Source organism: Mus musculus, chromosome 11 (assembly GCF_000001635.26).
Source record: "Mus musculus strain C57BL/6J chromosome 11, GRCm38.p6 C57BL/6J".
NCBI classification, from domain to species: Eukaryota; Metazoa; Chordata; class Mammalia; order Rodentia; family Muridae; genus Mus; species Mus musculus.
The window spans coordinates 42,169,051-42,187,181 of record NC_000077.6 but is presented as its reverse complement, the minus strand read 5'-3'; the positions used below and the strand labels follow the sequence as shown (position 1 = coordinate 42,187,181).

Sequence of the window (18,131 nt, the reverse complement as noted above, 5' to 3'; positions counted from 1 at the left end):
GCCAAGTGAATCTACAAAGCAGAAAACCCTTCTTCAGAGTTTGGGCAATATGAAGACTATTTATTTTTAAATGAATAAAATTACTTCTTGCTCTCAGCTTATCACTTCATTCAATTCTAAATAAATCTGAATTTAATCTACTTGAGTTGCTGGATTTAACATCTGTGAAAAGTCTTTTAAAGAACATGGGTGAATCCAGGTTATGATGTGTGAGTCACTGTATTGAAAATTATCAACAGAGGGAACCTCAAGAGTGCCCTACTTAAATAACTATTAAATTGCTCATGGCTCCTGCACATGTGTATATGTTATTTTTTAATTACACATAAAAGACGGTATTTTAAGTATATTCTTGGAAAAATCTATGTTTGCATGAAATAGCTATGGATAGACTACGTGCTAGGAGGATTCTATGAGGCCTTATACTTTCAGAACTATGAGGAAAAACCTATTCCTAAAAAAGATATATTGAGGCTTTTACAAGACATACCAAATTACAGCAAACAAATACAGTAAGGGATAAAGAGAAAACAAATGTGCAGTCATTAGAAACAATTTATGTTTCCAAGAAAAGAGTCAGATGTGATATTTTCCCACACAATGCTGCAACTTAAATGTGGGGTACTATAACTGTGCTTGAAAATTTCAATTAATGAAGTTTGGAGAACCTTGGTAATATACCCTGCCATAGAGCTGCTACATGGTATATATATATATATATATATATATATATATATATATATATATATATATCTGTATCTCTATCTATCTCTATCTATCTATCATCTATCATCTATCTATCTATCTATCTATCTGTCTGTCTGTCTGTCTGTCTGTCTGTCTGTCTGTCTATCTATCTATCTACCTACCTACCTATCTCTCTATCTCTCTATATATCTATATATCTATATATCTATATGTGTGTGTGTCTGTGTGTGTGTATGTGTGTGTGTGTGCGTGTGTGTGTGTGTGCAAACTGTGCATCTATCCTGGAAATAAAAGATACTATCTTGGATGGCAAATGTATCTCAATTAAAGCACAAAATTTTCCCATTTTAAAAATTATTTTTTAATTCAGTATCAATTATACAAGAAGGGATATTCTGTACAATATACTTATATGGTTCACTAAGTAAGGTGGTCTGTATTATATACTAGTGAAATTAGTAAATTTGAGAATACTGTATAAAGCCATTCATTTATATATTGATAATTATAGCTATTCAAGTAACAACCTTTACACTTATTATTATGGATTACTAGCCACATGTTAATATTGAGAATTATTTTCAGCCCACATATATCTGAGCCATGCCACTATCTTTTTTTGAATGTCAATAAAGCTGGTTTATTTTCATTTATGTTTTATTTTTACTCAGATATTTGTAAATGTTAAAAACGTCACTGAACGAGTGAGAACATTCATTATTTTTCTCTCACTAACTACACTTCTAGTTGATAAAGTAAAAGCAGTTTTCTGTTGAGTAGATTCAGTGTCATGGGTTCAATTAGGTCAGGGCTTTCTGCCATTTAAAATGACAGAAAAAGCAATGTGTACCAGACTGTAACACTAGAGACGAAGGTATTTGGCCTGCCTAGCATCTCTGATTCTAGGTTTGACTTCAGAGCCCTCCTGCTGAAAACTATTGGTATTGGGGATATTGGCCACTGGTTTCATGAGAAAGATGGTAAATAACAATAAAAATCTGAAATAAAAGTGAAATTGTATGTTCTCAGCACACTTGTCTTCAAACTAAATACTCTTGTTATAAATATTTACTTACTCCCCAATCTTTTGTTAACTTTTAATACTAGATAAATTTCTATAGTTTTGAAATTAAAATGTGCATTGATATCTGTGACTAACCTAAATGGCCAAATATATGTGTAGGGGCACATTTGTAGGGGCACAGGAACTCGCAGTGAAGAAACAGTTGTGAGTAAGTATGAATGAACAAGTGAACCTGAATTCTGAAATTTAGATTCCATACTAAAATTGATAACTCATGATCCAAATGACCTTGGGCAAATGTTTTGATGTTTGTAAGCCACGAATATGAAAGATTTGTAAAACGGCCATATTAAGATTTGTTTTAAGAAAGAAGTTGAATGTGCTATGCTAAACAATTGGGATATAATTTTACAAAGTAAACACTCAGAAATGTTAGAAATCATAATTTTTGCTATTTCAATAAGTTATTTTGTCAGGTATACACACTTTGAAAGGATTTATTCCAGATGTAACAGGAAAACTGTAATGCCAGCAGCTGTCAAAAATCATTAATAGAATGGGACATTATAAAATAGTTTTCTTTTTATTAATTTTTGTGTTTTAATATCTAGAAATATGTGGATATATTAATATCTCAGATGGGAAACTATAAATTCATTAATTGTTTACAATGTTGGGTAATGTTTTGGGAATTGTCAAGTTATTGGTATTTTAAATAATATATTTTATGAGAATGATGTATATGTAATATGTAATGTATATGCAATCTGCTCTATGTTGTATTTTATTTTAAGGGGCATTCTCATTTCTGCATTAACACTCTAGCTCCATAATTCTTCATGTATTTTTCTAGGGTATGGAAATGCTGTAGAGTTACATGTAGCTATAGTGGTACATAAAGCAGTACATGATTGAAATTGTTCTCAGAGAGTTTTCTCAAATAATAAAATTTCAGAGCCAAGTGTTTGCAAAATCTAATCAATAGAGAGATTTAGTTGTGTGACATGAGAGGAAAAAGCCAAAATTTCCCCCAATTTGTTGAGAACTGTAAAAGAAGTTACAACAATTTTGTCAGGAGAAGGAAAGACATTTTAAAAAAAATGTTATATTTTATGACTATTGGTTTTTTGGTTTTTTGTTTTGTTTTGTTTTTTTATGGCATTGAAACTATGGAAAGTTAGCAGACTGGAGAGATGAGAAAGTGCTTTATAGTTGGTAACTTGGGGCTTCAGGACTTCAGTAAAGTTAGTCTTGCTTTACAAGCTGCCCAGTGAACAAGTAACTAATTGATAAATGGAGCTCTGCCACACAAGGGAATGGCAGTATTCGCTGGTATTTGAGAGTGCATCGACCCTTGTTGTGTGCTTTGCGGGCAATTATTACTGTTTAAAGAGAGATGCCTCGAGTCAGTCCTCAACCCCACCTTCCAAACGCTTATCTTGAAAATTCCTTGTCAGCAATTCACCCCCCAAAAGCCAGAGAACAAAGTCACATTATGAATGTGGTCCTTGACTGTGAAGGCCACGTCATTGCAACTGCATAGCTTAAGGTTTCATCTTATAAACTGATTTCCTTGCAGCATACGCCAAGAACAACTTGTAGAATGCTAAACACAGGAGTGTTTGGTGCTGGCTAATTAGTCCCCCCCCCCCCCCCCTTTAATGTTTTGGACAACACTCAGCCTCTATTTTAAATTTCTCCTCGGCCAGAAGTCCACTAGAAGAAAATGGTCAGCGGGTTTACCCAAATTCAGACTTCATCTACCAGAAATATGAATGGCATAAGGATGCCTCATATTTTTCAGCACCTCCTCCCCATGTGGTTTTAAAGTGCTGAAAAGCAGCTCTTGGAGGTGCTGGCCATTGTCTACTAGCACCCTGAGGAAGACAGCACCCATGACCTGAGCTAGAAGCCATTCACAAAAACCCAGCAAGGAACCACAGTCATTGCTCAGTCCCTGAAAATCCCTCAGGAACATGTCGAACACACACACACACACACACACACACACACAAACACACACACAAACACACACACACATCCTGCATGTATAGTTATCTGTGGGTGAAGAACTCTCAGGGAAGGTAAGAAAAGAGGACAGAGAAGAAAAAACAAAGTAGAAGCTTTCCCCCCACTGACTTCTAAAAATTCCCCCCCCCCCATTTTTCTGAACCGAAAACGATGGAGTTCAAGGCAAAGGCATGTTTCCGGAAATGGAGATGTGCCTCTCAAACCCAGAAATGATTTATGCGAAGTTAAATATTCCGTGTTCGAAAACCTTGCAAAATTCAGAGTTAAGGGAGTCTGTGCTTTTTCAGGACAACGCACGCAAAGGTTAAAAACCCGTTTGCGAAGCCTGTCTGGCTGTCCTCTATGCTGTAGATGAAAGGCGGGATGCAAAGCACTCGGAATCTGACAAAGTATGAAGGACTCTAAGCCCAGGGGCCGTTCCCTAGCAAACAGGGTTCTTCCTACTGTCCCTCACTCGTCCTGGTTCTGCAACAAGCAGGGATTTAGCCATATGTGTGGGAGTGTGCGAGGGAGAGCAAGTCGAGGACAGAGCGCTCTCCACACGTGTAAGCCTACATCTCCCTGCTTCCTAGCTTGCGTTCATTCATATGAATGCAGTGGTTAAATATTTGATCAGAGGTAGCAGAGTTACAAGGATCGGTTGTGCTTTAATGAGCACACCTTAGAAGAGTATGCTCATAAATATCAAGAGAGAAAAGATCCTAAGAGTGGCCCCCATCTCTAACCCTTTCTACCCTTCCCTTCCCCCATTTTTCAGTCCCCCTTCCCCCCCAAAATAGAGGAATGCTTGCAGCAGATTGAAGAAGGATTTGAGCCGGCAGCTACAGAGATGGGGATTAGGGCCAGAGTGCAAGTTAAATTGCGCTGCATATAAAAAATGGGCGGATTGGTGTCCAGATCCAGTGGCTGGTACCACCTTCCTTTCTAAAATAAAATCTCTCTGGCATGAAGTCACCGCCTATTTCACATCCGGTTTGCGCTGGGACGTATTACTACTGTCTTGGTACAGAGAAATCTTTTGTTGTATAGCTGCAGATTGGATATTGGGAAGCAAATTTGGGTATGAAATCTCCAGTGCAGGAGCACGCAGAGTCCATGATGCCTCAGACCGTGTGAGTGAGCGCGGCGCGAGGACGCCCTCCGCCCGGCGCGCCCGCGCTCGCAGACTCGCGCAGCTCCGACTCACCGCGATCCTCTCTCCCACACTTTTCTCCCGGGTCTGGAGCGATCCGGTGCCCAGAGGGGGCCCCGAGGTAAGTGAGACTTCGGACCACGATCGCCCAGTGCTTGCAACCTGCCTTTGTCCTAGCTGGAGAGGCAGAGATGTTCTAGCAGGGAAGCGAGCAGGAGCAGGACAGGAGCTGAAGCTGGGAGCAGGTAGAAACAAGGAATGTTTTCTTCTTTCAGGGTGAAAACTGCAGCCTTATAGGAGTAGATTTTTCTCTCTCGCTCTCTCTCTCTCTTCCTGCTCTCCTCTTTAAGGAAGATTAGAATGTACCCTGAGGGGTGGGTGGTGACATGTTGTTTTGATCTCTCTTTCTTCTTCTTTTTTTTCCTTTCTCTCTTTTTTCTTTTCTTTTCCTCTTCTTTTTTTCTGTCCAAGGGGAGCTGCGGTGAGTTGGGGAGTGGCTCTGGGGGTTGCCATCAGCTAAAGTTAAGAGGTTAGGACCAAAAACCTGTCACCCTGCTCCATTCTAGGGAAGACTGGCTCACCCTGCTTGAACACGTCTCTTCTCCCCTTTCCAGCCACCACAGCTGAAATGCCCTCTGGTGTAGGGGTCTCTCCCATTCTGGAAATGAGAAGCTGAACTTACTTGCTCTGGGTGGCAGGGGAGGTGGGTAGTGGAGCATGCTTCTAGAGAGGGGAAGGATGGAGGTGGAAAGGGGGCAAGAGACAGCTTCGTGCTGCCTTTCAACTGTTCTGTTTGTATTCGCAAGAAACTTTCTTCCTCCACAACTGAAGTGCCACGGCAGGTTTGTTTTTCTGCAAATATGAGAAGAGTGCAAGAGCTATGGTGTCTTGCCATGGGAATCTCATTCTCTCACCCATTCAAGACTTTCTTTCCTTTTCTAGAATCAGTGGCGATTAATAGGGTTAAGAGAAGTTGTTTCCTCTTCAAAACAGATGTTAAAACATGCTTTAAAGAAAGAATTACCATTGTGCCATTTGGATGCAATATTTTCACATAATGATATTTATCCAAGATACCCTGTCATAGTCTACTCCTGTGTGTCAAAACCGGTCACTACATTTAAGAGAACACTATGAGGAAGCTCACGGTGCTTATCTCTACATAATTTCATTCTAAATGAATTCTGCTTCCCTGCTTACATGGCTGTGTGTGATGGTTCTTACTGATTGGAATGATCCGGGAGAGTGTAGAAAGCATTTTGTTGATGTATTTAAAGGCATACATACCACATGGACCTAGAGAATGCTTAATGTAAAAAAAAAAAAAAAAAAAAAAACAAAAAAAAACCCTGGGTTTTATAAAGCTTCCATCTATTCACGGTTGACCCTACTAAGGAGTTAAGAATCGAGAAAGTGGGAAAATAAAATACATGTAATAGTTTTCATAGTAGGACCAGGATTAATTTCAGTGCATTTAAGTAACTACATCTGCTTTTTAGCCAGGTAGTGCTCAGGATTTTAAAATTTGGCTTAATAATTATGTATATACACATAATTATGTGAATGTATAACACACACACATAGACATTTCTATAACTCTTCTGTTCCATACACATTTATTCCTCCAGTATCCTCCTACCATATCCAAGTTCAACAATCAGATAATGATTGATTGCAATTTACCTAAGTGGGAATAAATATACCCTCCTTTTCATGCGAAGCAAACCACTTAAGCTTCCATCTGTTGGAGACAAAGTGTTTTCTAGCAGCACCCTGGAAGAAATTAAAGGACGCTTACAAGATATGTGTGGGTATGTTTGTGTGCATTGATGTGTGTGTGTGTGTGTGTGTGTGTGTGTGTGAGAGAGAGAGAGAGAGAGAGAGAGAGAGAGAGAGAGAGAGAGAGAGGGAGAGAGAGAGGGGGAGAGGGAGAGAGAGAGGGAGAGGGAGAGGGAGAGGGAGAGGGAGAGGGAGAGGGAGAGGGAGAGGGAGAGGGAGAGAGAGAGAGAGAGAGAGAGAGAGAGAGAGAGAGAGCCCAGCACATGGCCTGACTTTAAAGTGTATCCTTTAGCTTCACAGAAACATTAGTGAGCATATTTAACAACCACAGAGGAGAAGCACGACTCTGGCATTCAACAGTGTGTTTCCAATGGTTTTTATAAAGAGGCAGATACAGTTGCTTCTGAAATCAAGGTATCTCCAGAATTCAGGGATGCATTTTGTCAACAGAGGTGTTAGTCTACTAGATCCCACGTAACCACATGCCCTCCTTTTAGAGACACCAAGTTTAAACCTTTCAGTACAGATTCCACCACAGGGACCCGAATCAGAAAGGTCGTTTTGAATAAATCAGCAAGTAATAGAAATGCAAAGGCTACTCTAGAGTAATTTTGTCACCTGAAACCATTTCAAGTTTTATAGGATAAATTAAAATTCTGGTACATTTCTGAATGGAAAGGTGGTACGGAAGGTGGGGAGTGGATGGGCCAGGTTTCCATTGCTTCCAATGAGTGTCATATTCCAGTGAGGTCATTTCCTGACTTCAAAGCATTCATCGGAACTGCCTCAGTCAGCCCTAGTGGTTATAACCTGATGTTTCTTGCAAGACACACTGATCTCTACTTATTCCACTTTTCAGCTGTGCAAGCCCGTGATGAAGAAAAGTCGGGGTCTCTCTGACTATCTTTGGGCCTGGACCCTCATTCTGAGCACACTGTCGGGAAGAAGGTGGGGGCATTTTCTTTAAAATCTGCATGACAATTTCTGTAATTTTTTATTTATTCCATCAGGGGGAAGAAAATTGTCCATGGATGAATTCATGACTAAGGGAATTCAGAAAACTTTACTGCAATAAAATTTCAGCTAAGACTAAAGAAGAATAGAACATGAAAATAACTTTCTTGTTTGGATGCTCACGAGAATACACTTAACAAGCTTTACTTTTAAATTTAAACTAGGAAATGTATGAATTCAACTCTTAAGTCTGAAACAACTTTTTAGTTTTCATTTGTAACTGAGCAAAAAATATATAATTTCCTAATTTATGGGAAAAGTTACTAGATAGTTATAAGTTAAGTTTTCAATAGGAAATTTTCTAACTATTTGCAAAATCATAGAGTAACTCACAAAAGCATGGAAGTTAAAATAATATTTTAGAATAAAAATAAGTTAAAATAATATTTATAACGTGAATGCCACATGACTAGAAACACATGTATATTGTGTTTTAAACCATGGTTAATAAAATCAATAGAGATAGAATATACCAGATGATTGCTGTAAAATACTAGATAAAAATTAAATTTTGCTCATTTAGTATTAATATCAAGAAGAAATGTTGTGAATCAATTTCAGTAAGTTGAACTAATAAATGTATTTTCTAATGATCCAATAAAGAACATGAGATTGTAATAGCATTTATCTAAATGATCAAATATTTTATATTGTTCTCTACTTTAATAGTTTTTTGTCTAGTCTATTCTTGTGCCTTACTAAAAGGTGTTCAGCATATAATAAAATCCTAAACTCCTTGAAGTGTAATAGGAAGTGAATCTTTATGAGTAAAAATCAGAGCTATGGAATCATCTGGAAAGGCAGACATTTCTGAGGATTGGTTTAAAATGAGATGCTGGCTGTGTTACTTTTTAGTATTATCGCATAAACAAATATCGGAAGAAGAAGATGCATATTACAGTCTGATACTCTTAATTTCAGGAGTTAAGTGATCAGTGATTTTTGAAAAATTATATGGAGTGTTACTATTATAATGACCTGTAGATGGAGTTAGTGCACAGTGTTTTATTACAGAGTTGTTCATGTGGAATCAAAAGCAGGTTCAGTAACTGACATTTCTCTTCAAAAATGAGTATTCAGTCTAGGGCATTCTGTGTTGTTATTAGTATTTATTCACTCCCAAAGTCATCTTAGTTCCTCTCCTGAGTTCTGTGGCAGTTGTAATTTAAATAGGAAATTAGATGTAAGGTTGAAGATGAGCCTGATTACAAAATCACAGTAAAGAAAGATTCCCATTCCAAATGGAATAACAGGGCTGGTTTTGTTTGGGAAGGGGCTGATCTCTTTGGTATTTGCATTCCAATTCAAACAATTGCTGACAGCAAGATTCATAAGCTTAAACAATTTCTTGTGTTTTACATAAGCTGTGGAAACACACCACACGCACAGATAAAGGTAACAGATACCCGGGATTCTGAGGGCTGTGTTAGCAGTCTAATCACCTTCTGTTGTTTCTCTAACTTATCATCTTTTCTTTCCTAATTTCACTGCTTCCCCCCTAAGAGTTTTCTCTATGGAGAGTTTCCTGAATCCCTAGATGTGTTCACATCTCTTTGTCTTTATCAACACGACCTTCCAGTGTCCTTGAAAGATGATGGATGGTATTTGTTTTTGTGACATTGAATTTTTACAAGTATTTACTTTCTGAAAGCCGATCTTGCTTTTACCTTACTACTGTCATCTGCCAATGAGACACGCAGGAAGTCACAAACTCACTGAGAACTTGATTTAAGAAATAAAATAAAACAACAAGGTGTTTAATTTTGCCAAATGAGAATAAGCTCTTAATCTGTGTGACATGAATGGATTAATGTTTAATTTAATGAAATGAAAAATGGTCTTGTGGAAATAAATTCCATATATTTAGTGCCATAGAGAAATTTTACGTATAACTATCAAGTTAAAACTTTATCAGAAAAGCAGTCTTTGAAAGTATATACAACTCAGTTAATGTCCATACAGTTAGGATAGGCATTCAAACAGAAGCAGTGAAGAGTCACATTAAAGTTTATACTTTCAGTATTGAATATCTTTTATGCATTTATCCATGAAAGAATCAGTACTAGAAAAATAAATTAACTTTGCATCTTTAAAGTGGCCATTATTTACATTCAGTCCTTCCTTAGTCCCTTCTATTGACTGTGGTTAATTTGGTGTATGGTGTGTTATATATCTGCAAGTTTTAAATAAAATTTTATAAAATTAAGAAAAAAGGAAGTGGTCTGAATTTTGCTTATACAAAATTAATTATTTGCAAAACAGCATTTGTTTCTGAGGTGAAAATAGATTATATTTGGCATCCCTGTCAAAGAAGTGAATTCCGGTTTAAAACACCATTATTTTGCTCACATTTATTTATTAACCATATAACTATGTACAAGTGAAACAAAAAGAATACTAAAATTTAAATATAAAGTATATAGGTTTATTTCCCTTTCTTAATTTTACACCCTGTACCTACTTAAGCTTTTCATTCAAGGTCAGAGCTTTCACTGAGATTTGTCAGCAAGTGTAATTTTTTCTAAGATAGAAACTGCTTCTCTCTGAGGATTTGAAGGTGTCATGCTGGTCATTACATAAAACACGATTAATTCTGCATAGATAATAGACCGGTTGGTATAGAAACACAAGTTATAGGAAGTGCATCCCTATGTGGTTGAAAGCTAGAATAATAATACTGAAAGACTATAGCCCCAAACAGAAAGAACAGGAATGACCGTTCCTCTACAGAAGGTTGAAAATAAAGTCTTATTCCAGAAAGTGAAAAAAACTCATTTCTGACCTCTGCTTTGCCCTTAAGTAGTTGTGTCTTAAAACACGATGCCACCTTATATCTAGAGTGCATCTTACATCGTGTTGGCTTTTCCCAACACTTCTACTATGTCTAAACCCAGAAATGACCAAAGTTAAAGAAAATAAAGGTTTGAATGAATCTTCATTGCTTCATACATCTTAAGGGAAATCAATACACTCATAAAAATATAAATAACATAATAAATGATTTATGTATCTTCCTTTCCTAAATATCTTAAAAGAACATCCAAAAAATCAAAATAAAAAATGTATGGAAACGAAATGGAAGGAGTTTTGATATTTAAAAATTTGCATACTAAATAAAAAAGAACCTTTGAATTCATTGTGTAACTCACATATAGATATACATACGTAGAAGATAAATAATATAGATCAAGCCCTCCAAATTGTTTCTTACAGTATGAGTTAACAGTCTTCTTTGCTCAGAGAAGGTATGTCTCTTCTAGAACTTGCTGTGCTGAGAGCTGAAAACGTAGAGTTAGAACTCATTTTCTATATTAAAACTAAAAGCCTACCACCAATGAGGCCACACAGGAGACAAGGACGAGAGTCTTAATGACATTCAAACTCCCAATAGCAAGTTAAGTAAGAAACTCTGAGGAAGGCATTGAATCGAAAGAGGTTTTAGTGGAAATTTGATGCTATTATTTTCTATATCCTTCCCTCAGCTATGGACAGCCCTCCCAAGATGAACTTAAAGACAACACCACTGTCTTCACAAGAATTTTGGACCGACTGCTGGACGGTTATGACAATCGTCTGAGACCAGGTTTGGGAGGTGAGTTGTACTCTCACATTTTTCTTTGAGAAAGTTTAGTATTATTAAATATTTACCTATTTATCTCTAATTTCTCTTCAAGCAGTAAACAAAAATGTTAGCATATTGACTGATAATTCATCATATTTTAATAGTCCACTCAGTGCTAGTTCAATTTACTAAGATCATTTTGTGCACATAGCTATATATAGTGATGAACAGGCACAAAATTCTCACAATGACACAAAAGAGATATGTATTTTTGAAAACACAATTTTTCTGTCTGATAAATTGATTGTACAAAAATGAAGATAATATTCTCCCTTTCGGTATAAGATTTATTAACTTCACCTCTTATATCTGTACTGAATTCAAAAGGGTATCTATAATTCTATGCTGGAAATACTTATTTTAGAAGATTGTGTAGCCAATCATATCTTTGTGTTATATGACCCCATATCCTTGATCAAAAGTGAATAAAATAAATGGTAATATTTTATTTTTTAACCATGTAATTGAATGTAATTCTTTAGTTCTCTTTAGTAAATTTTAATGCTTCTTTAAAAAATAATTAGTTGATTAATTGACTAATGAATTTGTTCAGAGGAAATTAATGTTTGATTATATATATATATACACACATATATATATACATATATGTATGTATATATATGTAATAGATACACACATATGTATGTATATACACACATTAATCCTTGAAAAAATAACACACAACCTCATATATTTGAGTAAAGGCAATTGAAGCCATATCAAAATATTTGTCTTAAAGTAAAACAAATAAAGCAAGGAAAGGAGTTGAAATTCCAAGTCTCATGAGAAACCAACATACCACTCTATAACTCTAAGTTACAGCTGATTTGTCACCTTCTTCAAAGCAACAGAAGCCAATAGTAATATTTAATTAGCAGTATGAAAGCCTCCTTTAAAGTTAGAACACATAAAGAAAAATAAGCTGAAGAGCTCAAACACTGCTTTTCAAAAAAAGGTATGAATTTAGATTCATTCATTCATTATTGTTCAGAAATGGGACTGGAATGAAAGGCTTGGCACATGCTAGGCATATCTTACTCCTGAGTTACATTCACAGACCCCCATTAAAATTACATAGCTTGCATATTATTATCACATGTTAAGAGAAAAATGTCAAGAGTTTCAGATTTTGCAAATATATATATAATTGCAATATATTATATATAATATTTTAATACATATTTTCATATATACATATGTATGTATGCTTACCAAGTATACCTTCTTATCAAATTCAAACATTAATTTTTGTACATGATATTTCTTTAGGTTTGGTCTAAGTCTTGTGTTCTTTTAACTTCTTGGGGAGAAAATATTATTCTAAAGTTGCTGAATATAATATTATGTGTTATATATAAACTCAGATACTAAAAAATATGAGGAAAGAGGGTAGACACATTGAGTCTAGTGTCTCAAAAGCCACCTAGGGAGCTTAGGAAGACTCATTGTCAAGAAAAATAAAACCTTACATTTGAGACAGAGTATGAGAAAACAGACATCACAGCTCTGTTCCTAGTGCAGTGATAGAATGTCATTGTATGTCTAAGCATCTGAATTGATGCTAAAACAATTGCTCTCATGGCATACAGTTTAAATAAATTACAAAGAATAAGACTAAGGGGCCAGGTACTCACTGGTTGGTTGATACAGATAAAAAAGGTGAAGTCTTCTGAAAATGCTGACAAATTATATGCATTTCCTTGACTGACTGTCCATCCTGCTGTCCCAGGTTGATCCTTACAATAGTAATAGGATGAACCTCATATGCCAAAGCTTCATTCATTCTAGTTTATGAAATCATATTTGATACTTTATTTTGTATGTATGAATATCCTCTGACAGGTGTGCATGTGGCACTCAGTTTAAGGATTTTATATAAATACACACTCACACTCACACACTTGATTTAATGATCAGTTGTAATTGTACTCTTATTGCAGTCTAAATAACAAGGCATTACTGCTGATTTTCCCATATATTATTATTAATTATATATGCTTACTTTTTACTAAACATATTCTATGTACACTTAAACTACAGAGAGCCATATATATTGCAAATGACGAAACAGCCTAACGTGTATATTTAATGTGAAGATTTGAGAACTATGGTATCAGGGGATTTTTTTAAATTAAATTATTTTATTCTTGTACATTCCGAAAGTTGCTCCCCTGTTTCGTCACACACACACACACACACACACACACACACACACACACACACACACACGCACACACACACAGGCATGCACAAACTTGCTGCCTCTCCTCCCCATTGCCCACCCACCCACCTCACCCTGACCAGCATCCCTCTTCCCTTGGGCATCAAGTTTCCACAAGATTAAGCTCATCCTCTCCCACTGTGACTTTCTTAAACAAATGACTACATTAGTTTATCAGAATAATACTTTTTACGTTTATATAATCACTTAATCTCTGAAAATAGTAAAACAGACTTGTGGTTTATTTCTATGAACAGAAAAATGTTTCATTCCATAACGATGGAAGATAACAGAAATTCAGAATCTAGAAAAATACATTTTAAAAATAATGTCTTTTAATCTCTAGAATTAATTTTGCTATTTTACATTCTTGAAAATACTGAATTAAACAATGTGATGGTTATAAAGACAAAGGAAAACACAGGTGAAATCTTCTGTTTCTATTTTAAATGTTGGCCTGGAATATAGTGAAATCACCTTATTTTATACATTTTGATGACATTTGTAATTTTAAGATACAAATATGTGATTCTTTTAGGGTTAAAACAATTTGTGTACATTTTGATGCTAATTGTAGTTAGAATATGAATTATACTTCCAAGTCATTGATTTTGTAATATAGTCAGCTATGAATTTACAGAAAATGGGTAACTTTGGTACTGACTACTTAAATCAAAATGCTCTTATTTTCTTTGGGTATAAAGGATTTAATTTTATGTTTGCTATAAATTTCAGATAATTCAAGCATGGCATGGTTAGTAGTAAATTCTTTTAACGGAATGAGCTTCCTGTCCATATTATCATTATGGCTATATTTTTTTATATAATTCATTTATTTTCAGAAGAAAATACTATGGAAGGAAAGAGGAGACTATTTTCCCCTTGTTTATTTATTTATTCACTTGACATCCTGATTGCTGCCCCTCACCTACTTTTGGTTCCCCTTCAAACAATCCTTCCCCCATACCCTTTCCCCTTCTCCTCTGAGAGGGTGGAGGCCTCCCCTGAGCATCATCTCCCTTCCCTCCATCCCACTGGCACATCATGTCTCAAGCAGATAAAAATCTTATGTGAAAACAAAGCAAAAGTTTCCCCAGAGTTTGTGCATGGTTATATCTGAGATGACATACTCCTAGAAAAGGGCCCTGCTGTCTTCTTTGTTATGGTCAAACTGTGAAAAAGCAAGGAGTTTAGTCCCGAATATCCTCACGGAATGATAATGAAACTTAACATTATGTAAAGAATTCCTCCCTAAGCAGATCCTGCATGACTTATTCAGTTTTATTATTTGAGAGTGTATACCAGGATGGAACTAGGAATGAAATCCATTACTTCATAGACCCAGGTATTGGAAATTAACTTGAGAATATAATAGCACTATTTTAAAAGGCTAGGGCCAAAAGTCAACCAGAGGAAGACAAAGTAGAATTATAACTTGAATAGAAATTTTCTGACAGGGATTGTGGGTTTTTAGTTGCACATAGGTGAACTTAAATGATTAGAACAAGTACAACATTAAGACTTTAATGTAGATGAGAAAACTAGAATTCAAATTATGAGTAGCTAGAAAATTTTTAGAATCATCAACAATTATTAGATTCTTTTTCATTTATATTCTCTTGCTTTCGTGGCAAGAAAACAAGAGAATCTTCTTCGTCCACCAGATAATTCAGAGTGTTGGAATAAACCAAGTTCAAGTCTAGAAGTGTGACATAGAGCAGTAAAGATTGAAGATCAGAAGGAATGGGAAGATAAGAAAAGATAACTTCAAGTAGAAAGCAAACAGAGACTAGGAGATGAGGAATGGGAACAGAAGAAGCATCCGTACGACAGACAGGTCTAGAGACAATTCTGAAGCAGAGGAGGCAGGGCTGGACAGAGGTAGAGACATAGAGCTTCTTGTGTTTGTCTGTAAACAGGAACACATGTGAAGTTCCCAAGGAATCCATTTTCTGTTTTATTCCGTGTGTTAAAATGAACTATGGATGTCTGGATGTTCTCGACTTTTCCCCAACTTAGGAACTGAATAGACTTGGGTGAAATTCGATTTGACTTTATATAGGAGCCATTCCAGTTTCTGGAATTGTAGACCAATAAGCCACTGAAAGAGACCTAATGCTTACTGCTGAAGAGACTCTTCAGGGGTTTTAAGAACAAACAATACAAGCAATGCCCTTCTAGGAATAGCCTTTCTTTTTAGTCCTTTCATAAATATGGAGGAGGCCCCTTCCATTTTGTGATATGCTTCATTCTCACTATAAATCAGACTAGCATACAGCAAATGTACTGTACTGTACTGTACTGCACAGGTCTCCTCACTAGCCTAAAGTTGTCTTCTTCCTCATGTTTCAGGCAGCTGCCTTTTAAAATAGGCTTTCATCTAAAAACAACTTCATTTCACTCTTTCAAAAACAAATTCCACTAAATCCACGTTTAAGTAGAATATGAATGAGATAGAGAACAAGAGATAAAATCTTGGTGAAGTCATAACTAAACAGCAGACAAAAACTGGTCCCATTCTTTCTTTCTGGTGTTTCTTGGAAATGCTGTTAACCATTTCTAAATTTATTTTTAAATTTAATTGTAACAAAGAATGCATGGAAAGATAGATAGCTCTTCATAATTTTCTCACCAAACCACGCAGCTAAAGAAAGCCAATAAAAGAGATATAAGTGAACATTTCTAAAGTCACCAGCATAGATGGCTGAGTAAAAAAAGTAGTTTATAGGTTTTTAGACAGAGAGTGATTGTATCCCTGTTAAATAGTAGTAGTATTTAATTAAATATTTTTTCTTTGTGCTTTCAATATTAATTTATTTAAATTCTTTGATTTTGATCTTGTTTTATTTATTTTATTGCTAGAGGAAAAATGGCTAATAAGGGTCTAAGCACCTCATTGAGCCATTGGGAACCCTAGATACTCAAAGTATTTTAGAAGTATTGTATTGAAGAATTAATCTACGTTTCTAGGTTTATGGACTGGCTACTTTTATGTCAACTTAATGCAATCCAAGGTCATTTGGAAACAGGAAACTCAATTGAAAAAATGTCCCCCATTAAATTGGCATGTACCCTACATGTGGTGCATTTTCTTAATTGATGATCCATGTGGAAGCTTCCAGGTGCTTCCATCCTAAGCAAGTGGTCTTGCATGTTGCAAGAAAATATTCAGAGCAATACGTAAGGAAGCATGACATTGAAAACCATTGCCCCATGACTTGTGAATCTGCTATTTCTTCTAGGTTGGCCTGAACTTAGTTCTGGCTTTGATTTCTCTTGGTGAGGAAGTATGATGTGGAAGTGTGTGCTGAAGTAAACCCTTTCTTCACAAAGCTTTATTTGGTCATGGTGGTTATCACAGCAGTAGAAAATCTAACTAAAACAGTACAATTAATTTATCTTTTATCATGGAAGAAGGAGAATCAGGAGTTCAACGTTATCATGGGGGCCAAAATAAATTCAGGCAAGCTCTGCTACAAGACACCCTGCTTCAAAATGAACACTGAAGCTAAAACAAAGTAATTTCCCAGTCTTGAGTTAGTCAAACCTGTATACAATTTTTTTAGACTAATTGTTAACAAGAAACTAATTGATTACAAGAAACCTCAGTTTGAAAGAGCCAACTTGGCTGAAGTTCTTTGTCACTGGAAAAAATTGTATTTGTTTCTTAGGGAATATACTTGCATTTCGTTTTTGTTTTTTGTTTTTTTAAATATTAGAAAAGTAGAAAATTAAAAGCGAGTATATTTTGTGCAATTGTTAAAAGTTTAAGTCACTAGAAATGAGGAAAATATTAAAAATTACTCTCTTTAAATTTACTTTTATTTAAATTAAAATTTTAATTTATGAACTTCATTTAAAATAAAAAAAAAAAAGACTTGCAAATAAAATAAGTATCAACACCCCAAATTAACCAGACCCAAAGACGATACATGTCAGTGACCTGGGTAGTTAAGTGGTGGGCCTGAGTTGTACAGAAGTTATTAAAGGAAATTGCTTGTCAAATTATGTTTCTGTTAGAGATTGTTATTTCCAGTGGTGGATAAGTGCATAAAAATAGACTTGATAGTGAAGAAGTAGAATCCAATGTGAAATGTCAGAGCCACAGAAGGACTATTTAAATTCTTTTTAGAAATCTAATTTAGTTGCCTAATTTATAAGATAGCTGGTATTAAAAAAAAACCTTTCATGATTATTTGACTTCCTGTGTAGTATTGAGATCAGAGAGAAAAATTATATTCATGTTTAACTAACAGTAAAGCACTGATTTTGTATTTGTGTTTGGAAAAATTTTAAACAGCTTACATATCTTTCACAATGTAAGTGTTAGATAATATTTAAAAGGTTATACACATTAAAATATCAAAAAAGCAATGTAAAGGGGTCTGCTTATTTAATCTCTTCTCATTGGTGTTATATTTATTTGATAAGAAAATGATCTTGAATAGAGGATTTAACATTTCTACACTTCGAATCCTTCACTTTAAATTTATTATAGTGTTTTTGGAACTTGAATGCAAGCCGTGGAGCAGATGTTTAGATATTTGCAAATGCAACATCCTTCCACAGGAATAGTAGATCTAGACAGTCTGTGACATAG

At 35.4% G+C, this 18,131-nt stretch overlaps 1 protein-coding gene across 4 annotated transcripts in view; it reads left to right on the top strand.

The window, feature by feature from the left end:
* Nucleotides 1-4,115: 4,115 nt before the first annotated feature.
* The window catches only part of Gabra1 (gamma-aminobutyric acid (GABA) A receptor, subunit alpha 1), a 52,128-nt gene continuing 38,112 nt past the window's right edge, over nucleotides 4,116-18,131 (top strand). Inside the window, exons 1-4 of one of the 4 annotated variants that reach the window (XM_017314259.1) lie at nucleotides 4,116-4,152; nucleotides 4,793-5,016; nucleotides 7,534-7,622; nucleotides 11,171-11,280. In XM_017314259.1, coding sequence (XP_017169748.1) covers nucleotides 7,549-7,622; nucleotides 11,171-11,280 — 184 coding nt within the window. In that variant the 5' untranslated portion in view covers nucleotides 4,116-4,152; nucleotides 4,793-5,016; nucleotides 7,534-7,548. Of the gene's footprint in view, nucleotides 4,153-4,232; nucleotides 5,141-7,533; nucleotides 7,623-11,170; nucleotides 11,281-18,131 lie in introns of those variants that run through there. The other 3 variants (XM_006532195.4, NM_010250.5, NM_001359035.1) reach the window with 3 other exon arrangements.